The sequence below is a fragment of the Balaenoptera musculus genome, chromosome 1 (genome assembly GCF_009873245.2).
Source record: "Balaenoptera musculus isolate JJ_BM4_2016_0621 chromosome 1, mBalMus1.pri.v3, whole genome shotgun sequence".
NCBI lineage: Eukaryota > Metazoa > Chordata > Mammalia > Artiodactyla > Balaenopteridae > Balaenoptera > Balaenoptera musculus.
Genome location: NC_045785.1, coordinates 9,327,060 through 9,352,580, shown reverse-complemented (window position 1 = coordinate 9,352,580; position 25,521 = coordinate 9,327,060). Strand labels below are relative to the sequence as shown.

The 25,521-nt window shown below is 57.1% G+C and overlaps 1 protein-coding gene across 2 annotated transcripts in view; it reads right to left on the bottom strand.

The window, feature by feature from the left end:
- TNFRSF1B (TNF receptor superfamily member 1B) overlaps nt 1–25,122 on the bottom strand; it is a 34,896-nt gene extending 9,774 nt beyond the window's left edge. For both annotated transcript variants that reach the window (XM_036872532.1, XM_036872543.1), the window contains exons 1-8: nt 24,976–25,122; nt 6,195–6,294; nt 4,337–4,465; nt 3,718–3,867; nt 3,207–3,300; nt 2,548–2,777; nt 1,586–1,663; nt 972–1,006 (exon numbers count right to left, since the gene is read on the bottom strand). In XM_036872532.1, the coding sequence (XP_036728427.1) occupies nt 972–1,006; nt 1,586–1,663; nt 2,548–2,777; nt 3,207–3,300; nt 3,718–3,867; nt 4,337–4,465; nt 6,195–6,294; nt 24,976–25,053 (894 nt within the window). In that variant the 5' untranslated portion in view covers nt 25,054–25,122. The remainder of the gene's footprint in view (nt 1–971; nt 1,007–1,585; nt 1,664–2,547; nt 2,778–3,206; nt 3,301–3,717; nt 3,868–4,336; nt 4,466–6,194; nt 6,295–24,975) is intronic.
- Between the last annotated feature and the right edge of the window lie 399 nt (nt 25,123–25,521).

Sequence of the window (25,521 nt, the reverse complement as noted above, 5' to 3'; positions counted from 1 at the left end):
TACCATCTGGCCAATGAGACAAAAGGAGAAGTCTACCCAGGGCTTCTAGGAAAGTGTCTGATTTCCTGTAAAAGGCACCATGGCTGTCCTGGCCATTTCCCCTCTTTTTCCTGCCTCAAATCTGGAGGTCACTTATGCAGTGGTGATCATCATCTTATGACACAGGCCACAAGCAAGAGAACAAAAGCCAACACACCAAAGATGGCAGAGCCTGGGGTCCTGCTGGCTTCACAGAAGGATGCAACCAAACCGCTCCAGCAGCCATCAACCCCTCAACTTTGTGGTGTGACAGAATATAACGCCCTTTTAAGTCACCCTAATGGTTTTGGTTACTTGCAGCCAAATGCCTTCCTGATGGAGAACTGATGAAATACTATGTTGGTGTTCTGTTTCTAGCAAAAATCCTGCACAGACCCTACTTCATAAAAATGATCAGAGGGTGAAGTTGGGGGAGGACCCAGGCCCAGACCCCTAGTCTTAACCTCAACTCCAGAGATGACCCCCGAGGCAGGACCCTCTGTGGAACACTTGGGTACCCTAGCACACAGTTTGAAAACCACTGCTCCATGAGGAAGTGCTTTGTAAACATGATGGAGCTGCTGAGAACTGTTGCCAGCTGGGTGAAAGGCACAGCCCTGCAAGCTGGCTGAGACGCTGTCCCCATTTAATGGTGAGGAAACAGCCATGAGCAATTTCATGTCAGTCCAAGGTCACACCATGGGTCCATGACCACACGCTTGCCACTGACACCACTAACCCCTCTGCTCCCTGATGTGGCCTTTCACACTCAAGTCACCTTTACTATCCCCAGCGACAGACCCTGGCTGGCCTTTTCTCAGCCTCCCAGGGCTCTGCACACTGCCTGACGCTGGACAGACCAACCTAGAGAATTCACTGCTTCCCGTGGGACAACCCAGCCCAGCAGGAAGAAGACAAGGGGAGGAGGAGGGGGAAGGCGGAGGGGCACTCACCACCTTGGCGTCTCCGTGCAGGCAGAAGGGCTTCTCTGCAAAGAGGAGAGAGGGGACAAGTCAGAGAGAGTGACTTCCTCAGGTCACAACTGTTCTAACTAGGAGGGGTCACGGGGCCCAAGCAGAAGCAGTCGGAGTAGGCCCAGTCCTCGGGGGAGCAATTACCTATCAGACAAGGTACACAGAAGCCCCCATACCCAACTCTCCAGCCAGCCCTCAACACCCCCACAACCATTCTTCAGCCTGCCCCCTTTGCTCATACCATGCCCCCTGCTTTGCATGCCCTTTCTTTCCTGCACTCATGTCTCCATCAAAATCTTGCCCAGCTCAGATGCCACCTGCTCCAGAAGGCCTGAACCCCCAGGATTCCCAGACAAGAATCCTGGACTCCTACCCTCTTGGATAGCCCTGAGGGCATCTTGCCTTTTAGTAGGTAAGTTAGTGGAAGTGCCTTCCGCCCCAGGCTCTAAGCTCCTAAGAACAGGGACTGCCATACCCAGCTCTGTCTGACCCATAAGGCTGTGCCCAGTGCTGGACTCAGAGGGGTGCCCCAGAAAAGCTTCCTGAACAGATGTGTAAATAGACGGATGAAGGAAGGAAGGATGGAATCTTACTTTTTTTCTGGGTCATGATGACACAGTTCACCAGGACTATTACTAGCAGACCCAATGCTGTCACACCTACAATCAGTCCTAGAACGAAAAGAGAAGTTCAAAACAGCTGCAAAAAGCAAACTCAAATGTACCAGGGACCAGGCAGGTCAGCTGACAACCAAAGATGACTGGGGTCATCGCAGGCGAGGGGCAAGCCAGTGCAGAGGCTCTCAAATTTGATTACAAAACAAACCAAAATCCGTGCACCAAACGAAACGTGTCTGTAGGCCACGCTCAGCCCAAGGGCCATGAGTTTGAGCCCTCTGGCCTGATGTAGTCCTAACCCCAGAAGGGAAGCCCATGAGGTGACCTGGCCCAGCCCACTGTCAAAGCCTAATGGGTTCGTCAGAAACGGCAACCAGAAGACCATCTCCACTGTCACATAAAACGTTGACCCTACCTCTCCCCACCCAGTAATTCTTATTGGCATTAGTAAGTCTTGCAAGAAGGCAAGTCTCAACGCTACCTACATCCCAGGATGGCGTACAGGGTCTAGCCCATAACAAGCTCTTGGTAAGACTCTAAGACAGGGGCTTCCCTGGTGGCACAGTGGTTGAGAATCTGCCTGCTAATGCAGGGCACACGGGTTCGAGCCCTGGTCTGGGAAGATCCCACATGCCGCGGAGCAACTAGGCCCGTGAGCCACAACTACTGAGCCTGCGCGTCTGGAGCCTGTGCTCCGCAACAAGAGAGGCCACGATAGTGAGAGGCCCGTGCACCGCGATGAAGAGTGGCCCCCGCTCGCCGCAACTAGAGAAAGCCCTAGCACAGAAACGAAGACCCAACATAGTAATCAATCAATCAATCAATAAATCTTTAAAAAAAAAAAAAAAAAAAAAAAAAAAAAAAAAAAGACTCTAAGACAGGAGGGAGGGAGGGAGGAAGAGAGGGAGGAAGGATGAACGGGCCCCCTCGTGACTTACCAATGGGAAAAGAGATGTTTGCTGTGTTGCGCCCTTCAACTGGGTAACTTGGAGGACCTGGGACCATCGTGAGCCGGACGGAGGTGCTTGGAGCCGTGCTGGGCCCTGGAGTCGGCTCCACGTGTTGGGATCTTGTGAGGGCTGGGCCCGGGGTCCCTTTCAGGGTGGGGAGCACAGACGTGCAGACTGCATCCATCTCTGAGGTGCCACGGACGGCCACCGAGCTACAGCTGGGGGAGGAGGAGGCTTGGTCAGGGGCAGCAGGGGACTGAAAGGCTCAGGGCAGCCGGGCTCACTCGTGGGAGCTGGGCCAGTGTGCAAGGGGCCCAGCAACTGGGTTAGGGGAGCGGGGTTGGTGTGCCACGCCCTCTTTCAAGACTTATGTCCCCTATGTCCCCACCCCACCTTTCCCCATGCTCCCCACCCAGTCTTGACTTCCAGGGCAAAAACTCTTGTTCACCATGCTGCCTGTTCAGGGACCCACCCACTGTCAGATAAACCAGTCCTGGCACTGAACAGGGCTCGGCAATGCCTCAACCCGAGGGAGTAACTGGGGGGATTCCGGCCACCGCGGCACACTGTTCTGTGCTCTAGGCCTCATGATCGCCCAGGGACAGCCCCTCCTTGTTCCTTCAGAAGCAGAGGATTCAGCCACTCACATCCGGTGGGGCCTGCAAGTGTCCGTGGATGACATTGTGTTGGAGAACGTCCCTGGGGCACAGGGAGCGCACGCCACATTTGATGTTGCAGTTCCTTCAAGAAAAATCAGAAACTGTCACCAACTCAGATATTCCATGGAACAGGTGCGCCTTGGCCCTAGGGGAACTGGAGACCTCAGGGAAGAATGAGGGGCCTGAGGAATTCGGTCTGCACCTCTCCCCTTTAACACAAACACACACACACACCTGGGCGGTCTGTCCTTAACTAATTCTAGTGACTGTGTCTTCCTGGGGCACCACCTGATTTTCCAGTAGGCTGGGGCTTAATTTGATCCACCTCTGGATCCCCAGGGCCTAGCACACAGGAGGTGCCTGGTCAGGAGTGCTGGAGGGAAGAATGAATCGGGATGGTTGGACAGATGGGTACCAGGCACCTGGCCACCACTGACGACGTTCCAAGGAAGGAGAGGCCCAAGGGGGTCCCCAAGGACCTCTGGCCCTGGCCCCATACCCGGTCTGGCCACGCCGAAGCCAGGGCCACATTTGCGCAGTGGCACGCACAGCCGGCACCCCTCCTGTCTTCCCAGGGTGCAGTACCAGCCCGGCTTGCAGGTGCAGATGCGGTTCTGTTTTGTTGTGCAGGCTTGAGTTTCCAACTGGTCTAGAGGAGCGAGAAGACAGCCGAGGGTCACTCCTGCCTCCACTAGCCCCACCCACTGCCACGCCCACTCTGTCTTCCCACCCAGCCCCACCCCCCCCAGACAGCTCTGATCTCCAGCAGACAGCTGAACCGCCCTCAGGACGGGGCCAAGAGACTGCTGGACACAGAGTCTCCATCGCAGCATGAACGAGCATGCCCGCTTTCCCAAGCATAATGTCCTCAACTCTAAAAACGGGCACCATTTTCCCACTGCTGCCTTGGCCTGCCTGCCCCAAGGGGCTATTAAAGAGGATTCAGTGAGACAGAGGATGACAGTGCCGCTGATAAAAAGTAAAGAGCTGTACCTGTGCCCTGGGGCATGAAAACAAAGGTCTGGGATAATCCCAGCCAGCTCCCAGGCAAAGGGGCCGGAGTGCATGGTGGCCAGGGGAGGATGCCCAGGACTTGCCCTCACTCTGGGCCGACTCACCAGAGCTGCAGCGGGAGTTACAGCTAAAGCACGCGGGGACCAAGTTCCAGAGCCGGGTGTATGTGCTGCTCTCGCAGGAGTCACACACGGTGTCTGAGGTCTTGTTGCATAAGGAATGTACGTGGTAGCCTGAGAAAGCAAGGCCAGGAGTCTCAGCGGAGGAGGGGAGGGCTGGGGGGGTTCTGCCGGGACCCTGGGCTCATCCTTTGTCCTCCAGAGCCCCAGAGTTGTGAGGCCTGGCTGGGAAGGCTCTTTGATGGAGTTTCGACTCTGCATCATTTCCCATCTAACATGAACCAGCTGTCACGCCATCTTTGAACCCCGTAGTGCTCATAAAATATCTTCCTCTCTGCTCTTTTCAGGTGCCTGGAATTCCACCATTGGAACCGCCTATTATTAGTCAATAACACTTTAGTTAGAACTGGTTTGCCGGTTCCTTTCTTCTTTATAGTTGGCTGAAATTCTCCAGCTGGGAAAGGTAAAAAAGGCAGTAGTAGTCATCCCTGGTATCCCATCAAGGATGAGGCCATGGGACTCCTGAAGGCCTCCAGAGAAGGTGTGCCAGGGGGTGGGAGAACACCCAGGCAAACCTTTAAGAAGTTTCTCTTCTGAGTGCCTGTCCCCATTCTTATCCTGCCACCTTCACTGCTGTGCTAATCTAGTAACTTCTTACAGAGACCCTACCGGTTAACAGAAGAAAGAAGAGTCACTTCCCCTGGGGTCTCTTAAAATGGCCATTGGAGGTGACAGGTACATATGTGCCTGCCCACATCTCAGGCTCAAAGCTCTTCAGTGCCTTTCTGGATCCTGCAGAATAAAATCTAAGCTCCTTACCATGGTCCCTGCTTACTCACTCTAGGACACACGCTGTTCTCCACGTTCACCAAAGAAGCTAACACCTCAGGGCCGTTGCACATGCTGTTCCCCCCCCTGTATGTTTACATAACTCACTCCCTCACCTTCTGCATGTCTCTGCCCACGTGTCAGCTCCTCAGAAAGGCCTTCCATGACCACCCCATATAGAACAGCATGTTCTACTCTGTCTCTGTCTGCCTTCCCCTGCCTTGTTTCCTTCACAGACCATATGTCTATTTCTTCTACTGGTTTATTTGTCTAGGCTTCTGTTAGAATGCAAAATCCACGAGGGCGAGGATTTTGTCTGCCCTGCTCTCTGTTGTATTCCCAGCACTCAGAACAGTGCCTGACACTTAGCAAATGCTTTATAAACATTATAGGAATAAATTATAAACAAATGAATGGATGGACAGCACCAGGTGTTGGGCCACCTGCCTCTCCCAACTGGGATTAGGCCTCAGGTCCACCATCTGTGAAATGGGTAGCAGTCACTGATTCAGTCAAATATGCACTGAGCACCTGCTATGTGCCAGGTATTGTGCCGAGTGCTGGGGATTCAGCAGAGAACAAGCCACAGTCCCTGTTCTGAGGAGCACACAGTGGGGGCAACAAAAGAGATCCAGGCCAGGATCACACAATGTCAAAAGAGCTGCTGCCTTGGGGGATGCCAAGGGCCAGTGGGAGTGCAGAGGAGGAGTCAGATCTGGCCAGGCAGTGCTGGCAGGCTTCCTGGAGGAGGGAGACATCAGAGGCCTAAGTGATAAGCAGGAGTGGACCAGGGGAAAGGAGTTGGGAAGTGCACCAAGCAGAGAGAAGAGCATGTGCAAAGGCCCAGAAGCAAGAGGGAGCAGGGGGTCGATTCATGGAACCGGTGGGAGCTCAGTAAGAGTCCAGGGCCATGACCTTGACCCACTAACCCCCATAACACACCCACTCCCTTCAAGGCACCGGCCCACAGGGACCCAGCCAGGCTGAGGGCAAGGGCCCCAGTGGCTGCCCTCACCTGGTGGACACTTGCTGCAGCACATCTGGACCTTTGTGTCGTAGTATTCTTGCAGCCGGCACGAGCTTCCGGGCTCCGGGACATAGGGGATAAACACAGCCTGGAATGGGGAAGGGGAGGACAGCCATTAGCATGGCCACCCGTGGATCCTGCTACGCTGTACGCCCAGATCCCCATCTTGCGTCCTGCAAGTGTTTGGCCTTCTCCCTGCTGGGGCTCTACTGACATGGGGACTTCTCCCTTTGGTGGCGGGGTGGGTAGAGGTAGAAGAAGGGATAGTCCCTGCCTTCTTTCACCTCCTCCTCCTCCCTCAGTGTAGCACACTCATGTCTGCAGGCGGAGACGCGGAACCAGCTGGCCGGAGTGGGGGGCCAGCTCCTCACACCACATGGGGCAGAGGCGAGGCCTTAAAGCCTCCCAGAAGGCCACAGCGAACGGCGGAGTTCAGCACAAATCAGCCGTGCCTAGGTTGCCTCGCCTTCCCCCTTGCGCCTGGTAATCACCCCTTTGTCCTTCCAGCTGAGTGCTGCCTCCTCTGGGAAGCCTTCCCGGACTCCCCCAGGCGGATTCAGGTTCCTCCTGCTCTGGGCTCTCTCTAAACACTGAATATGCCCTCCTGACGATCATCTCATTGTGCTGAAATGGGGTACCTTCTTGTCCTCCCACCCTCGCAGGCACATTTGCATGCACACGTGCGTATACCCATGCACTTAACACACACAGACACACACACATACACACGTCTGCAATGCAAAGGGCAGAAAAGACGACCTCATCACCTCTAGACCCTCAGCTTCCAACATGGGGCCCATGGCAGAGTTTGGGCTCAGGAGAAGAATATTTGTGGATGACGATAGTTATATTTCTGGAGCACTTATGGGGTGCCAGGAGCTGGTCAATGTGCTCCAGGTGCCCCACGTAGTGGATGTAGTTGCACCCCGCACAGATCCCCTATACCAGCAGGGCACCCATCTCCAGCTGTCTTGGGTGTTGCCCCATAATGGCTCCCAGCCCTCAGGTGGGACCAATGCTGTGACACTGTTCACGCTCCAGAGCGTCCCCCCCCAACCCGCGGGGTCAGAGGGCATGGACTGCAGGGTGGCAGGCTGTCACTTGGCCTTCCCCTCCCCCTCCACAGCACCACCAGGGAGGCATGACTGCCGGAGCCAGGGGCAGGTGGGCCCCTGGCTGGTCCCTGCATCCAGGACAAGTGGGCCTGGAAACCCAGCTGCCTGCCGCACTCGGCCTGGCAGACCTACCCTGGCTGCACACAGCTCGGCGCCAACAGCTGGAAGCATCAGGGGGACGACCCCCAGGGGCTGGGGAGCGATCTGTGGCTCTTGTTGCCCCTGTGCCCTTGGCCGAGCTGCCTCCTCCGCCTGCTGACGGTTCGCTGTCACCCCAGAGCCCGGCGTGTATTGATAGTTAGGTGCTCAGGGCTCACTCACCTCAGCAGTGGGCTTGATTACAGTATCATTTCCTGGAGGGGTCCAACCTGGGCACCAGGGACACCAAGCCCTAACACGGGTGCACCCTCCATGCTGATCGGCCCCTGAGGCCCATCCCTCACCCACACCCTCTCCCCAGGCCTGGTGCCAAACCCCAGGAAGGCAGCTCTAAGGAGGCTGGGAGAGACGCAGGCCAGCAAGGGAAGTGGGATCCATTCTGCATGACCCAGAGCCTAAAAAGTAACTTCCATCCCCATCTGGACTGTAAGCTGATATGCCCATGGCTGCGCCCACATGCACACACACACACATTCTCACACACACCCACACACACTCACTCACACACACATCCACACACACACACATTCACACACTCACACACACATTCACACACTCACACACACATTCACACAGACACACACACATTCTCACACACACACACACATTCTCACACACACACTCACTCAGTCCTGATACTTCCTCCCTCCCTGTTTGCTCCTGGAGTAAAGCCCCTTCTCGGGGCTCCTCCCACTTACTGGGGGTGGGGGGTCACTGCCTGTGTCCAAAGCCCCTGGTGGGGGGTCTATTATAATGCCCACTCCCACCGCAAGGAAGGGGCAGGAGCCCAGGGGGTGGGCCCAGGAAGCTATACTGTTAAAAAAAAAGAAAAGGGGGCTTCCCTGGTGGCGCAGTGGTTGAGAATCTGCCTGCCAATGCAGGGGACGCGGGTTCGAGCCCTGGTCTGGGAGGATCCCACATGCCGCAGAGCAACTAGGCCCATGAGCCACAACTACTGAGCCTGCGCGTTTGGAGCCTGTGCTCCGCAACAAGAGAGGCCGCGACAGTGAGAGGCCCGCGCACCGCGATGAAGAGTGGCCCCCGCTCGCCACAACTAGAGAAAGCCCTCGCACAGAAACGAAGACCCAACACAGCCAAAAAAAAAAAATTAATTAATTAATTTAAAAAAAAAAAAAAAGAAAAGAGAAGAAAAAAGAAGAGAAGAGAAGAGAAAAGAAAAGAAAGAAAAGAAAAGAAAAGAAAAAAAGAAAACCTGCCCAAGTGATTCCCATGCTCCACTGCTGAGCAAACCTGAGCAGCACGCAGGCCAGAGCAAGATGACCTGGGGGAGCACGTGGAGGAGACCTAGCAATCAAAGGCTGGGGGAGCCCCGAAACCAGAGGATCGTGCTTCCTGCAGCCCCCTCCGCACCATCATTCCACTGCACATTACCTGCAACGGAGGGCCTAACTGCCCCCCCCACCCTGGTCCCCCTGCAGCCCGCTGTGCCTTCCACTCTGAGCACCCCGGGCGGCAGGCTTCCCCCCCCAGACAGCATCCTGAGGGCAGGGAGGGGTCACACCTCCTTCCCTCGAGCCCCCTGCCCCCCAGGGTGGCGAGCACAGGTCTCAAGGACCCTGCACATGGCGGGCTTCCTCCCCCCAACTACCCTAGGGGTAACGAGGGGAGACCCTCACTCCTGTGGGCCCTGAGAGCCACAGGCCCGGCAGCTCCTGGTGGGGAGAGGACTCCTCCCCCCCTCACCCCCCCCTCGCCGGGGCAGCCCTCTGTGGTGCAGCCCAGGGTGCCTGCCCTGCCTGGGGGAGGATTTCCTGTCAGGGCCCGAAGGACCTGACGGGAAAGGGCCCTGCCTTGGCCAAGTCTGGGCTGTCTCTCCACCCACGGGGCAAGGGTTCCGGGACAAAGGCAGGCAGCTGGACCCCCAGGGCCCCCAGGCCACTGCCCGGCGGCCTCCCATCCAGGGTCTTTTCCTGTCTGAATCTCGCTCTGAATCCCCTTCCCTACACTTCCTCCGGCTGCTCTGACTCCAGCCCAAGCTGCTGGCAGCCGGTGGAGGAGGTCAGCCCTCCTTCAGGCAATCTTGAGGCCTGTTTATCCTCTTGGACAGGAAAAAAAAAAAAAACCAAACCACTGCCCTGTCATGGCTAAACAATGAGGAACAGAAAGCCCCTTGCAGAGCGGGACAAAAGGTCACTCCCTCCACGGCCCTGCTCACCAGAGCAGAGGCTAGGCTGGAGCACAGCCCTAGGAGCCGGGCCTCAGGTCAGCAAAGGAGCCGTACAAGCGGAGGGTCCTTGCAGGTGCCCAGAACATGGTGAGCAGCCTCTGGGAAACTCGGTGCTATGGAAGCTTCTGTTCTTTTGTCTGGTGTCAGGGAGGCTCAGAGCCACACTCCACCCACCCACAGGGGAGCTCTGACCGACATTTTAAAATGAGGAAATGAATTGGGTAGTACCGGATTCACTCAGCATGCTTAGCAGACCCAATCTTTCAAAATACAGCATCCCCAAGTAAAAACTTGGAAATCACTGATGAGCATTAACCACTCATTTAACAGGTGGGAAATCTGTGACCCAGTATGTGTGTGTGTATGTGTGTGTGTGTGCGTGTTGGGGGAGATTGGAGAAGATAGATGATGGCTGGATGGATGGATAGATGGATGGACAGACAGATAAAGAGAGGGAGAGAGGATGATAGATGAAAGGAAGGAGGGAGGGAGAGGGAAGGAAGGAAGGAAGGAAGGAGAGAAGGAAGGACCCATCTAACATCCAATTTGTGAGGCACATCTGATTGTGCCCATTTCACAGACAGGGAAATAGAGATGGAAAGAAGGCAACCCACCTCCTGGGGTTTCCCAAAGGCCATGCCAGGGCCTGGCTGGTGGCAGGCTGAGTGATGCCTGTGCACAAGGGGCCAACAGGGCCCACTGCTCATCCACCATAGGCCTCAGAGCTGCTTCACATCGGAGTCTGCAGCTCCATTTCCTCTACATCCCAGGAGTGACTGTACGTGTTGGACCCACCATCGGATAGACTCCTCACCAACATTTCACAGATGGTTGAGAGGTGAAGCAATGCACCTAAGGCTACACCAGAAGAGCCACACCCCCGACGCCCCTATCCTGCCTCCCTTCTCTTGTGGACCCAAGCTTCCCTTCCCCTCGACACAAACCCAGGACCCCAAGCGCCTCCCAAACTCAGCACCCTCTCCCACAATGTGGCGTCCATCACTCCTCCAGGTTCTCAGCTTTGGCCCTTCGGAGAGGAAGGGAAAAAACAGGATATTCATTAGGCACCAACTATCTGCCAGGCCAGGCTGCAAGCACTTTATAGAATCCCACTCCTGAGACCCTGCCCTTCCCAGAACTGCTAGTGTCACGGGGCTCCTTGACCTGTCAGGAGCTGGCAGCTCCTCAGCAAGCAGGAGCGGGGTCAGCAAAGGCTCAAAGGTAGGAGCCTGTGAACAGGGAGGGTTGGCCCAGCTGATCTGCAGCTGTATCAGGTGCTGGAGGGACACGTGGGAGCCGATGACCAGGAAACACGGCCCAGAAATGGGGGTGGGACTGAGGCGCAGCAGCTCAGGGTTGGCAGGAACCTTAGAGATTATCTCAGATGACCTCCCATTTAGTGGTGGAGAAAGACAGGGGCAAAGGTGGAAACGTTCGTTCATTCATTCAACAAACATGAAGGTGCCGGGCGCTCAGCATCAAACATGATCAAGTCCCTGCCCAGGAAGCTGGGCTCTAGTTGGGGAGACACAGACACGCACAGTGGAAAATGGGAGGTGGTAGCAGGAGCTAAGGAAAAGGGAAAAGCAAGGTGGGGCCAGAAGCCCCAGGGAGGATGTGCTCCGCGTGTTCCAGGCACAGCCGGGGGGCCAGGGCAGCTAGGCCAGGGTGGGCGAAGGTGAGGGAGAGGGTGAGGGCGCTAGGAGACAGAAACGGCAGCACCTTATCCTGAAAGTCTGCACCGTGCAGAGCTGTTCGCACGCGTTACTGTCTCCGATTCCTCATTGCAGTGCTGTGAGGTCGGTACTATTATTATTCCCAAGTCACAGATGAGAAAACTGAGCCTCAGAGAGCTCCTCACGTCCAGCTCTGTGCTCCTTCCCCGCCCCAGGAGCACTGGGTCTCAACCCTCCCCGCCCTGGGCCCACCCCAAAGGTCCTCCCTCCTCCACTCACGCACTTCCTTTACTGTGGGCGGTCACTAGCTTCTCTGTGCCTCAGTTTCCTCATCTGTAAGATGGTGGTGTGGCCTGGTTGAGGCGCTAAGCCCTTTCCAGCTCTGGCTTCTTAAGGATGGGCATCAAAAAGCTCAGCCCCCTCCCAAGACCTCAGGAGGATGGGGTGGGTGGGTGGCCCACCCACATGAGAGGTGGAAAAACTGAATGACCTAGGAGGTAGGGGCTGGGGTGTGAGGAAAGGCTGAGGGTGGGTGTGGGGCGGGGCTTCCCTGCCCCAGCTCTGCCCCTCAAACGCTCTCCGAGGGTGAGGACGGCCTGAGCAGGTGTCCCCTGGGAGGAGGGGGACTGGAGATGTCCATCCTCCCAGGTACACGGACACCTGGCCTCACAGGAGGAGCACTGGACCCAGTTCAGAGGCTCTGGACGCATGTGCTGGTCCTAGGGGACTTGGGGACATCACTTACTCTCTCTGAGCCTCAACACTGTCATCCGTAAAATAGTGACATAACACCTTGCCCGGCCTCCTCCTCCTCGGGTTATTTTGTAGGCGCAAAGGCAGGGGGGGTCTTAACTTGGGTCCGTCATCTTCTCCCAGACTCCCAGGGGGCCCAGTGGGGGAGCTCTAAGGGTCTGCAAAGGCCCTGACACGCGTGTGGACCTGTGTCAGATGGGATATTAGAACCGGGCTCTCTCTGCCTTGGTTTCAGCTAAGAACAGGCAAGGCGAGGACAAGTCGCTGGGAGCATGCGGCCCAGTTCTGGTGAGGCGCTAGGTGGCCCATGCAGGCCTTGCAATGGAGGGGGTTTCCCTCCCTCCTCGAGAGCAAGTCTGGGGAAGCTGACCTGTGACCCTTGCAGTTATGGAGTCACCCTCAGGCTGACCCCAGGCCCAGTCCTCAGGAAGCCCAAGGTCAGGGGACGGCAGTAGGCCAGCTGCAGGGACAGTGGAGTGGGCCTCATTAAGGCAGAGGGAGGAGGGGACGCCTGCAGGCCAGATGTGGGCTTTCTAGGGTACTGGCCTTGGGTGGTCTCCAAGGGACTTTACTCAAGAGGAACACCTGGAGGGGTGAGGGGACCCCAAAATAAAGAGTCTGGGTGAGTGACCAAAACCCAGCAGCCAGGGGTCCACTAAGTGGCCAGAGGACACAGTGTCCAGGATAAGGGACAGGGATTGGCTGTGAGACCCTGAAAGAAGGTGAGCCTCAGAGGCCGGCAGGGGGCAAAGCCAGAGCAGGACCAGACCTACCTGGTGGGTCAGGCATGAATTTTCCCCGCCCGCTACTCCCTCCCTTTCCCACTCCTCCCCACTCTCACCCTGGAGGACCAGAAACCACAGCTAGCAGCCGGGGCTGGAGGAGGGAGACGAGGTCAAGGTGGGCACTGCACTGGGGCCCACCCAGTGAGCAGCAGGGCCAGGGCACCAGGCAAGACCCTCTGATTGTGGAGTCTGAGTCAGCGCACTTTCTCGGGGAATTGGGCAACCCCGCGCCAGCTGACTTCCCGCCTCCCTGCTCCCCGACCAAGACCCAGCATGCACCCCAAGGTGGCGGCCCTCAGTCCCTTCTCCTATTTATAAATAGACTGCGAGAGGGGGAAGGCAAAGAAGGACAGGCCTGGGGAAGGAGGAGGAAGTGGCCGCCACCAGGACAGTGTCATCTGAAAGCACTAAAGCTGTGGGGCCGTCTGCCCTTCCTGCCAGCCCTGACGAAGCACTGCGGGGGTCTCCAAGGCTTTTTGATTTTCTGGAGACCCTCCCCCGCCCCCCACTTAGATGCCAGTACCCTTGGGAAGGGGTCCCACTCCCAGCCTCCCCCGGGAGCACCCCTGGGCAGGGTGAGAGCAGGAAGGGGACGTGGTGGGAAGGAGGCCACGGGGGGAAGCTTCAGGCTTGAGGAGTACACATGCCCCACAAAACCTCTCTCTTCACAAAGTGGGAGAGACAGAGACTGTTCAGACCCAGGAGGAGCACCTACGGCGCGCAGACAGTGCTGAGCACGCTCACGCGCATCCTCTTGTCTTATCTCTGCACCAACACAATGAGGTCAGCAGCACCCCATTTTAGAGATGCAGCAACAGAGGCTTCCGGAGATCCGATACCATGTCCGGGGCCACGTAGCCAGCAAGCAGCAGAACTAGTCCCAGCTACATCTCCCTCAGTGTCCTCAGACGGTCTTATACCCCGTGATCTTCTCTTGCTCCCTCATTTCACAGAGGAGAGGCCCAGAGAGGGAGAGTGACTCCCCGGAGAACACACAGTGAGCAAGGTGTGGGCGGGTTCAATGACTCTCCCAGGCAAAAGGGTCTCCAGGATGCCAGGAGCAGACGCTGCAGCCGTGGGGCAGGGCAGAGGCGTCTGCCCAAGGACCCAGGGAGGGAAACCGGCTTCAACCAATAGAGAAACCACATCATTTCCATGGCAGGTCCCTGGGGCCCTGGCATATGGTGAGAGACAGCAGAACCATTTGGGCCTGAATCTTAGGGGGTTCTCGGGAGTCCCGCAGACTTCGGGGTGCAGCTGACACGGAGATGACGCCGGAGCCAGGCAGTGGAGGCTCATCTGCCATCACGGAGAGGAGCGGCATCTACGTCAGGAGGACCGACCACATCACAGGCGGCGGCCGAGGGTGACACATCCCACTCCCGGCCTGCTGCCTGTGATGTCGCTTTAGAAGTGAGCTGGGGGAGGACAGGAAGCCCGGGCTGGTATCCGGTTCTTGGGGTCAGGCTTTGTGCTAAGCACCGGGGTACGAAGATACCAGGGCGTGGTCCTTGCCCTCAAGGAACCCTCGGTCTAGCTGCAGAAAACACCGCAACCCTTTCCATCCCCTCCCAACACACACACCCCAGGCCCGGCCATATCACCTCCTCAATCTCTCACGGCCCCGCCTCCCCACCCTCGGCATCTCTCCCCACCTACAACCTCCTCACTCTTGGTCCCCTGGCTTCCCAGACAGACCTGAAGCCACCTTCCTACACCAAGTCTGTCCTGAGCTCAGTGTCCTCAGCTTGGGGCCCGGGGGCCGCTGCCTGGGCCCTGCCAGCATCTCCCACTCAGTCTTCACCTCACCCTGCATCGTCCCTCCGGCTCTGGCACCCTCCCTCCGGCCCTGGCACCCTCCCTCCGGCCCTGGCACCCTCCCTCCGGCTCTGGCACCCTCCTTCACGTGTCCTCCTGCTGCTCCCTCGGCCCAAACATCCTGCCCTCCCCTCTTGCAGGGCTAACTCTTTGGCTTCCTTCAAGAGTCCTTTCCACTATCATCTCAAGGAAACCTTCTCCGGACCCGCAGATGGGGTCAGAGGTCCCCCCGAGGGCTTCAGCGACAACCCGGGTATATCTCGCTAATTCACGGACCACCTTTTGGTTAATCGTTTGCTTTCCTGTGTCTCCCCGTCTGCACCTTCTAGCGTGAGCTCTGAGCCAGAAACCCAGGTTTCGGTCCCAGCTCTGCCACTCGGCAGCCTCAGTTTTGCCATCTCTGAAACGGGGACAAAAGCAGTGCCCACCTCATGGGGCTGTTATGATTCACTGGGCCAAGGCGTGCGGAGTGCTCAGCGCCATGCCCAGCAGCAGCAAGAGCTGAGCGTTAGTCGTTGGGTTTTTATTACTCATGGCTCTATGCCCAGCCCAGCGCACAGCCCACAGCCCACAGCGGGTACCTAATAGTTGCTGAATTGTTTAACAGAAGCAAAAGCTTTCATTTCCAATTAACTGAAATGAGCTGGGGCTAGCAGGAGAACTGGGCAGGAAATGGGCTTACCGAGAGAGAGGGTGGCGTCCCCAGAATGGCAGAGCCCCTCATGGCCACTGGAACCACCGTGACTTCCGGGTGGTAGTTTAAGCACAGAGCTCGGAAGGGGCTGTCTGGGGTGGAATCTTGGCTCTGCCTCTACTGAGCTGAGAACCTGAGCCCAAAGCGTAACCTCTGTGCCTCGACTGCTTCTCCTATCAAATGGGGATGATAATGGTACACCCTTCCCAGGCGGCCTTGAGGACAGAAGGCACTCAGGGCATGTAATGCATTAGACCCATGCCTGGCACCCACGAAGCACCCCCTGGACGTCAGTCCTCGCTCAGGATTTGCTGCACTCTCCCAGACCCCAGAGGGAAGTGACAGAGGGGGGCCCTTTTATCCCCACCTCACCACTGAGAGGAAAACCAAAGCCCAGGGAGAAGGTCCCAAGGTCCTGGCAGCAGAGGCAGGCAGGTCCCCGGGAATCCTGCCCCTCTGCCCATGGGGGGCTCATCACATTTCATGCCTGAGATGCAAAGGCCAGTCCTGCCCAGCCTCATGTCCACCCCAGCAGCGGCCAGGGTGAGCGAAGCCGGGTTCACCCTGGGGCTGACCACGAGAGCTCCAGGAACACACGAGGGTGACACTGTCCACGGTCAGGTCGCAGGGACAGGGCTGAGGCCATAGGTGCCTCATGTTGCAGGAGGGGGTGGAGAGGGACGGCTCCCCTTTCTCCCGAGTGTCTCTGTCCCCACCCTAGGTCTTTGGTCCAGCTCAAAGCCCACCTCCTCCTCCCTGAAGCCTTTGATCCTTCCTTCCTGCTCTGCTACTAACCTCTCAGCCCAGAGCTCTCACCTAAACTACTGCAACATTCTCTCCACCTCATCTGTCCTTCCCGCTGAGGCCTGAGTGATCTTCCTAATACACCCTCTGCTCTGGTCACTCCCTCACTCAAAAACTATCCGTGGCTCCCTGTTGCCTCAACTCCTGATACGAAGTGAGTGTGTTAGCTGAAAGCATGGTCACTGGAAAAAAGATGTCTGGCTTTGAATCCAGACTCCCCTCTATTGGAGGGCAGCATCAAAGGAGTTTTGCTTTTTTTAAAAAAAAAATAAATAAATGAGGCTAAAATACCTCAGTCTTCTCATCTGCAGAATGGAACTGATAACAGTATATACCTCATGGGACTGTTGTGAGGATTAAATGAGATAACACATGTAAAGTGCTTAGTAAACGCTCCAAAAAGTACAGTTGCTACAATGTTTTAATTTAATTTTTAAATTTTTTACTACTTCCAGAAACTGGTCCTAAACAGCCTATAGCCTCAAGTGCCATCACCACCCCTAACAGGTCTGTTGCTCCAGCTAGGATGGTCTAGCTACTATCCCCTGCTACTCTTCCTCCTGGTATGCACTCAGCCCAATCCTGACCACCCTCCAGGGCTCAGCTTTTAAAAAGATCCTTGTGTGGTCACTGCGGGAAGAGGAATGTGGGGGACAGAGTCAGGAAGGTGTCAGAAGATGAGGGGGGTGACCAAGGGGCCAGGCCAGGAAGAGAGTGAAGCCATGGGGTGTTGGGGGAGGGGAGGGAGGACGGGGGAATCATGCCATGAGGTGGGGGAGGGGGGCTTGAGAGAGCTAGGAGGACAGGACAGAAAGGAGCAGAACTGGGGGCTTGTGAATGCAGAGCAGGAGGTGACAGGCTCACCAGGGGCAAGCTGAACCTGGAGCCTCTGCGCGTGGCAGACCGAAGCGGGGCTCTGGGTCAGCAGGAGGGAGGACACGGAGGGGTGCCCAGGATGCTGGCGGCCGTCCCGGTAACTAAAGCCAAGTGCTGGGAGCCCTTCCCTAAGAGTCACTGTCACAGGCCTGGGCCTGGAGCTGGAGACCCACAGCGGCCGGAGCTGCAGGTCACCTCCTGCCCAAGGTCGCTGACCCTCTCTATCCCCTCCCCCTCCCCCTTGTCTGACACTCAGGCTGGGCCAGGTCTCTGCTGATCTCCACTTCCAGCTGGGCCAGCTGAGGGTCAGAGAGGAGAAGGGAACTGGCCAAGCCCTCCCGAGCTGGAGGCTGAGCCAGGGCTGGGCCCGGGACCCCCACTCCCAGCTCCACGCTCCGGTCCCTTCCGCAGCCTCTGGCATCTCTCCTGAATGGCACTGGAGAAGGCTCTCCACGGACAGTCCGGCAGATGCCCATCCAGAGCCCCCTGCCCCAAATCCCTCCCCGTGCTGCTCTCACCCTCAGGCCCGCTCAGTTCCCCGAATATGTGGCCAAATCAGCCACACCCACTGCAGGGCCAGGCTCAGGTGGAAACAGACAGGTGGGCCCCTGTCTGGACAGCAGAGGAAATCGAAAGCCCCTGGGGATTTCCTCCAGTCAAAGCACTGAATCAACCCGGGGTCCCAGCTCCGAAGCCGGGGGCAGAGCAGTGGCTTGCTGGCCAAAGGGATCCGGCCGTGTCCCTCGACGTCACCCCGCACTGCCAGCTGTCCCCACGCGTGCCCGCTCAGTATCTGCTACCGAGAACGGCAGGGCGGCTGGCCGGCCTGGGGCCTGGGAGGTGGGCTCTGCAGCCCTGCGAGCCGGCTAACAGGTGTTGTTCTAGTAACAAAATGGATAGCCTTGCGATCCTCAACCGCGCAGGTGACACCTGCGGTGCAGCCTGTTCCAACCTCTCCTCCTCTGCAAAGAGGACATGGAGGCTGAGAGCTACGGCGGTGTGTCACGGTCAACAGGCCACCAGGGCAGAGACAGACCAGAGCTGGAGTCTGGGGTCTCCTGGACAGCCGCCCCGCCCCCCGCCTCCCCCCAGCATTGCTCACACCTGGGGCAGATGGAAATCGACTCCTTCAAACCCCCGTCGGTGAACAGACACTTTCTCTTCCTGGGCTCGCACCTCGAGTGCCCCAAACCACAGTGATGTCACCACCACCTGTGACCTCATGACACGACACGATGGAAAATGACCGTGGGCCCCAGAGTCCCAGCCCCACAGTCAACATCTCAGCGGAGGGGCACAAACACCCAAAGCCCTGGGACTCAGAACCAGGAGGACAGCTGTGAGTCCATCACAGGTGACAAAGCCTTCTTCAAGGAACCCCCACCTCCGCAATCAAGGCTTCCCCGAACCTGTGGGACCCCAGGCGGCAGGCCCCGCAGTGATGCCCAGAGCACGGACTTTCCCGTGGTTTGGTGCCCTAAAGGGTCCGGCTTCTGAACATTAAGAGGGGCTAATTAGGTAGTAAGGGGCAGGGAGGTGGGAAACCCGTGAAGCCTGGTCTGCCTGAGGGTTGTGCATCTTGTCTCGGATGCAAGCTAACCAGCAGCCAGGAATTCTAGATGCTACTGCGGCCTGAGTCAAGGAAATCACTCCAGCTAAAACAAGTGGGACTGAGGTCAGCAAGAAGAGAGACTGGGAATCAAAGATATTAATGGTGGGGAGTGGTGGACTCTCCTTCCCGGGAAAACTCTTAGACCCCCCTCGCCCCCAGTCTGAGGCCTCCATCAAGCACAGGCAACACTGATACTTCCCCTACATTCCAAGAGAGTGTTAGGATCAGTGCTGTTAGGTTTTATAGATAGGGGTGCTTAGGCCCAGAGAGGTTAAGTAACCTGAGCGAGGTCACACAGTGAGCCGGTGACCACAGTGTACAGATGGGAACTCTGGTCTCCTGGGCCCCAGGCCAGTGCTCCTTCCTCAGGGTCCTGCTGTCTCGGAAATCACTTGGAGGCTGGGGGATGGACAGCATGACCTCAGAAGAGCCTTCACAAAGCTTCCCCTTTTCAGGGTTACAAGTAAATACGACCTTCCGGATCACGGAGGTCAGAGATGGAAGAGATTTTAAAGACAGCCTGGAATCAGCCCATGCCCATCTTGCAGGTGAGAAAGTCGAGGCCTTCTGCATCCCCTCCACAGAGAGGTCATGAGACTCCTCTATTCTATGCCACATGTGCCCCTTGCTCACCCTCAAATAAGATCCAGCACCTGTCACTCACTGAAAGGAGTTGGGAGGGGGAGGGGAGGATTTCCTGACCCCGCAGCCTATGCCACATGCCAGGCTCCTAAGGCCAGGCAGTTGGGTAGGTGGTGTGAGAGGCCCTAGGAAGGGGGTTCTGGAGCAGGAAGCACAGCCAGGAGAAGGAAGCCTTCCTTGGAGAAGGCGGGCAGGAGGGAAACTGTTCTCAGGGATGTTGGGCAGGAGCTCTGGGCAAATGGAGGTCTGCCACCCCTACCTCGGAGCCCTGTGGCTCAGGGACAGGGAATCTGACTCCACGGTGACTCCCAGGCCCTGCGAAGCCACAGATGCTCAAAGAGCCACCAATGGGCTGCACAGCATATAAAGCACTTTTAATCCTGACAACCAGCCAGTGAGGTGAAGGATCATTTCTATTTTACAGATGGGAACACAGAGGCAGGCTCCCAGAGATGGAAAGACTTGTCAAGGTCACACAGTCTATGAACAGCAAAGTAAGAAGTGAGCCAAGGTCTGTCCAGTTCTGAGGCCAGAGCGTTTCTTCTAAGTCATCAATATTGCTTCCCTGGGGCCTGGCGGGATGTCCACAAGCGGAAGCCACAGCAACTCCACTTTGCTCCTGTTTCCCTTGGTAGCACCCTTCTCTCCACCATCACCCCTGGCTTCCCTCGCTGCTTGCTTCTGGTCAAGTCACATGCTTCCTGGGCTCCTGAGTCACTGCCAGTGGGTGGCCCTGTCACGAGCCGGGAGGGGGATGTGGGCAGGTGAGCACTTTGGGGAGAGCACCGCTAGCCTCAGCAGACTCAACACAGCAGAGGAAGAACCCAGGGAAATATCCCAGAGAGAGTGAGACGAACTGGAGCCCAGCCCTGCCACCACTGGCTTTCCAAACTCTTCTGTCTCATCCATAAAACAGGGTCATCGGGCTTCCCTGGTGGCGCAGTGGTTGAGAATCTGCCTGCCAATGCAGGGGACACGGGTTCGAGCCCTGGTCTGGGAAGATCCCACATGCCGCGGAGCAACTGGGCCCGTGAGCCACAACTGCTGAGCCTGCACGTCTGGAGCCTGTGCTCCGCAACAAGAGAGGCCGCGATAGTGAGAGGGCCGCGCACTGTGATGAAGAGTGGCCCCCGCTCGCCGCAACTAGAGAAAGCCCTCGCACAGAAACGAAGACCCAACACAGCCAAAAAAAATAAATTAATTAATTAATTTTTTAAAAAAAACAGGGTCATTATGAAGGTCAGATGAATATTTTCAGACATTAACTCAATATTTTTTAGCACCCACTACATGCCAGGCACTGTTCTAAGCCAATGGTTCTCAACTGAGGCAATTCCCCCCAGGGGACATTTTGCAGCATCTGGAGACAGTTTTAACTGTCGCAACTGAAGGACGAGTGCTGCTGGCATCTAGTGGGTTGGGGCCAGGGATGCTGCTAAACGTCCTACAACTCGCAGGACAGTCCCCACGGCAACCGTGTGGCCCGAACGTCAAGAGAACTGAGAACAAGAGATCCTCTTCTAGGCTATGAACAAGTGAACAAGTCCCTGCCCTCACCATGCTTAACACTCTAGTAGAAAGACACAATGCAAGTGAAAGAAATACAATAGGCCATGAGTGTTACATAGGAAAACAAAGCAGGTCAGGGGAGTGAGAGCACCTGGTGGGGAGCTTTTATGGGTAGGATGGCCAGAGAAGGCATTCCTGAGAAGAATTCATTTCAGCAAAAGGAAGTGCAGGAATGAGACCAGAGGATATCAGCTGGAGGAGCATTCAAGGTAAAGGGGAAGCAAGTGCAAAGGCCCTGAGGCAGGGGTGTGTGTGGCATGTCTGAGCAACAGAAAAGCAGCCCACATGGCATAAACCTGAGAACTAAGTTGATGTGTACAGCTGAATGGAACACATACACAAACACCCCACGGATGGCATCAAAACTCTCCCCCTCCAACCTTCTTGGCTACTCCTCCAGGAGCCACTGGGCCAAACCCAGGACCACAGTGAGGGCCACATCCTCAGTCAGCAAACAGGTTCCCCTCTGGCATATCAGACAGGGGACAAAGAGACATCCCAGGACAGCAGGTACCCTGGATCACCCATCTCCACCAAAGGCTAATGTCCCCAGGCCAAGCTAGGAGTCCCCAACCTCTCCCCTAACTTGAGCTGGCCCCAGGCCCCTAGGTATTGAGGAGGCAAACAGAGGCCCCTCAGCCTCAGGCCAACCCAGCAGGTAGAGATCCCCTCAGCCCCCTCCCAGCAACAACAGAAAGCCAGACAGCTGGAGCCCTGCCCATCCCCATTAGATGGCACCAAATGCTCACCTATCCTGCCAGCTGTATTGGCATTCGTTTGTTGAATGAATGGATGACTAGATGAATGAATGATGCATTCCACACCAGCCAGCAGATACAGCTTTTAAAGGAGGCAAAAACCCTGCAGGCAAAGTGATTCTGCCACACCTGCAGCAGCTCAGGTCTCCCTGGGGCTCTTTCTACAATTTGATCTATTACATCTGACACAACTGAGTATCCACTGTGTGCCAGGGACCCAGGTGGGGGCAGAAGGGGGATACAGGCATGGGGAGGGTAGAGTAAGAAGAGCTTTGGAATCAGGCAGACCTGCATTCGAACCTCCCCACCCCCTACCCTCCAGTTCCATAATCCTGGGAAATGCCATAACCTCTCTGAGCCTCACCTTCCACGTCTCTAAATGGAAACGCCACCTTTTAAGAGTTGCTATAAGGAAGGTTTCAGCAAGATTCTTTAGTTAAATCCTAAGCATGCTGCCTGGCACTTAGTAAGCATTCAAACAACAGGTGCTATTGTGGTGCTAATAATAAGGAGGAAGACCCCACAGTACCTGCCCTCAAGGAACTTTCCATCTATTGAGGTGGATAAAACACAACCAGATTAAAAAGCAGAATGTAGTCTGTCCTAGAGAGGGATGAAGGGCTGGGAGTTCAAAGAGCAGAGGATAAAATCCAACTGGGAAGGACTCCCCTGGTGGCGCAGTGGTTAAGAATCCGCCTGCCAACGCAGGGGACACTGGTTCGAGCCCTGGCCCGGGAAGATCCCACATGCCGCAGAGCAACTAAACCCGTGCTCCACAACTACTAAGCCTGTGCCCTAGGGCCCGAGAGCTACAACTACCGAGCCCGCGTGCCACAACTACTGAAGCCTGTGCGCCTAGAGCCCATGCTCTGCAACAACAGAAGCCACTGCAATGAGAAGCCCACGCACCGCAATGAAGAGTAGTCCCAGCTCACTGCAACTAGAGGAAGCCTGCGCGCAGCAACGAAGACCCAATGCAGCCAAAAAAATAAACAAAATAAAAAATAAACAAATTTTTTAAAAATCCAACTGGGAGAGTGAGGAAAGGCTTTGGTGTGTGGGGTGGAGGGAAACGTGCAAAAGACCCTGAAGGATGGGGGAAAGGGTGCACCATGGAGAGAGACAGCGTGGAGTACGAAGATACACAATGGCCGTGTTTCATGGGGTATGGGGTACGATGCAGAGAGGTGGCAGGAAACACCCCGAGACCTCACTCGCTCTGGCCTGAGACACCTGGGGGAGTTTCTGCCTTGGCCACTGGGAGCCTTTTGCTTCCCAGGCAGGGAGAGAGGCACTCCAATTTGAGGAGGGCCACCCCAGCGATGCCACCAAGGAGGATCAGTGGGAGAGGGGGCAGGGGCCAGGGGACCAGCTAAAAGGCTATGAAGACAGTCCCGGAGGAGGGAACCTGAGCTGATACAGGAGCTGGTCACACGGGAGGGAAGTGAGAGACTCAGGAAAACCCCTCAGCAACTCCAAGACTAGGGGCTGCTGTCCTGCAGAGAAGCCCTGTGCCTCCTCCCCCCAGGGGCTCGTTTGTCCCCAGGTTCGCTGAGGCACAGTGATGCCCCTAGCCTTGGCACGCTGCAGTCAGGCTGGGGACCAGAGCCATCAGCATCCACACTCGAGTCTCAGACCTGGGACTCTCCTGACCTCCTCTGTTTACAGAACAACCTCTGGGGCAGCGCCCCCAGGTCCCACCCTGGCACCAACTGTGAATGAGTCAATTCTGGTCTGACCACCTCCATCCTCTGCCCTTGAGAACTGGACTCTAAAGGTGTCTTTAGCCTTGGCCAGTGAGTCACCTCACATGAGTCAATGCCACCTCCCACGCTCCTCCCTGGTCAAGATATCCAGATGGGTCAGCACACACCCATCCATCAGGGTGAGATCATGAGGAAAGGATGAAGGCACACCCCCTCCCTAGCCAAGAGGGGAAAGGAAGAGGTGTCCCTTTTGAAGAAAGAGAGCCCCCCATGCCCTTCCATGAAACACAAGGAGTTTGCTGAGCCTCAGTTTTCCTTCTCTGCAAAATGGGGCTATTCTTTTTTTAATTAATTAATTAATTTGTTTGTTTTGGCTGCGTTGGGTCTTTGTTGCTGCACGCAGGCTTTCTCTAGTTGCGGTGAGTGGAGACTACTCTTTGTTGCGGGCTTCTCATTGCGGTGGCTTCCCTTGTTGTGGAGCACAGACTCTAGGCACGCGGGCTCAGTAGTTGTGGCACGCGGGCTCAGCAGTTGTGGCTCACGGGCTCTAGGGCGCAGGCTTAGTAGTTGTGGTGCACGGGCTTAGTTGCTCCGCGGCATGTGGGATCTTCCCAGACCAGGGCTCGAACCCGTGTCCCCTGCATTGGCAGGCGGATTCTTAACCACTGCGCCACCAGGGAAGTCCAAAATGGGGCTATTCTGTCTTACCAGACCACGGAGACAGCCGCGAGACGCAAAGGTGGAACAATCCTCTGTACACTCTCCCTTGCTATTGTGGTGGGTGCAGTTAGTGCTGAATAACAGCTCTGGGGTCTCTGCTCTCTCCATTTTCCTGGAGCCCCTTAAACATCATGTTTGTCTTGATAACCAGTCCAGATGTCCTCCCTCACCCCTGTTGCCCAGAGCTCAGGCACAGATCCTTGGGGAGGTCAGCCCAGGGGAACCTGAGGGCACTGTCTCCCTCCCCATCACCCCAGAGTCCACAGATGGCAGGCTCTGAAGTGGCCACTGGACACTCCAGGTGGGTCCTGGGGAAGGGGTCTGGGCAAAGGGCACGGAAGACAGTCCACAGTCTGACTGTGCCCTTATTGGGTGCTTACTGCACAGCTGGCCCTGTTCTTTTACACACGCAGCCCCAGTATTTCTAAGAAAGAGGAAAACCGTAGCCCAGAAGGGGAGGAAGTCTTCTGAAGAAGGTGCCGGGCATCGGTAGTGGGGACAGCGCCCCAGTACATATCACCGCCTACCCCCACCCCCAAGTCACCCCGGAGAGGCCAGGGGTCGCAAGGGTAACGGGAGTTGGGGTCCACAGTCTGGCCGGGGTCTGCCCAGGGCCCACTGGCCGGCCACCGACGGCGGAGGGACCAAGGTGCGACTCCGGGTCGCGGTGGCCAGAGTTCCGGCCCCGGGCGCACGTGTGCCAAACCCGGGGTCCCCAGAGGGTCTCCAGCGGCGCGCATCTGATCCGGTGTGGCGGGTGCGGCGCCTCCGTCGCCCCGAGCCCCGCACCCCTGTCACAGCGCCCCGGACGCCCCGGGGCGGGGGACGCGCGCCAGCCCGGGGGTGGATGGGACGGCGCCCCCCCCCCCAGACAGGGCCGAGCGCGTCACCTACCTTGGCGGGCACGGCGCGCCCTGCGTCCCAGAGCTGCAGTCCGACGGCCAGCGCGGCCCAGAAGGCGGTGGGCACCATGGGTGCGGGCGGCTCAGCGGGCCCCTTGCGCCCTCGCGCCTCCGCTGCCGATCCGCTGCCTCGGGTGCCTCCGACTGAAAGCGAAAGCCGGCGCGCTGCCGGAGAGAGGCCGGGGGGCGGGGCGGGGCGTGGACACACCTCCTCCCCGCCCCACACAGCCGGCCGCCCCGCCCCCAACCCCCACTCTCACCCCAGCTCTGCCAGCCTAGCGCTGGGTCCATATCTTCAGCGCCAGCCACTCCCAGCCCTCCGAGACCCTCCAGCCTCCTTCTAACGTCCCCTCCCCTTCGAGTCACCCTTCCCAGCGGGGGTGGGGGTGGTGGGAGAGGGGGCAGGAGACCCGCATCGGGGTCCGGCTCCCACCAGGCTTGCGGCTGCCCCGACGTTTTGTCTCTCTCGACCTGCCCTGCGTCCACCTACCCCTCCCACCTCCTGCAGGCTCCCCACTCCCTTGGCGGTGGGGCACGA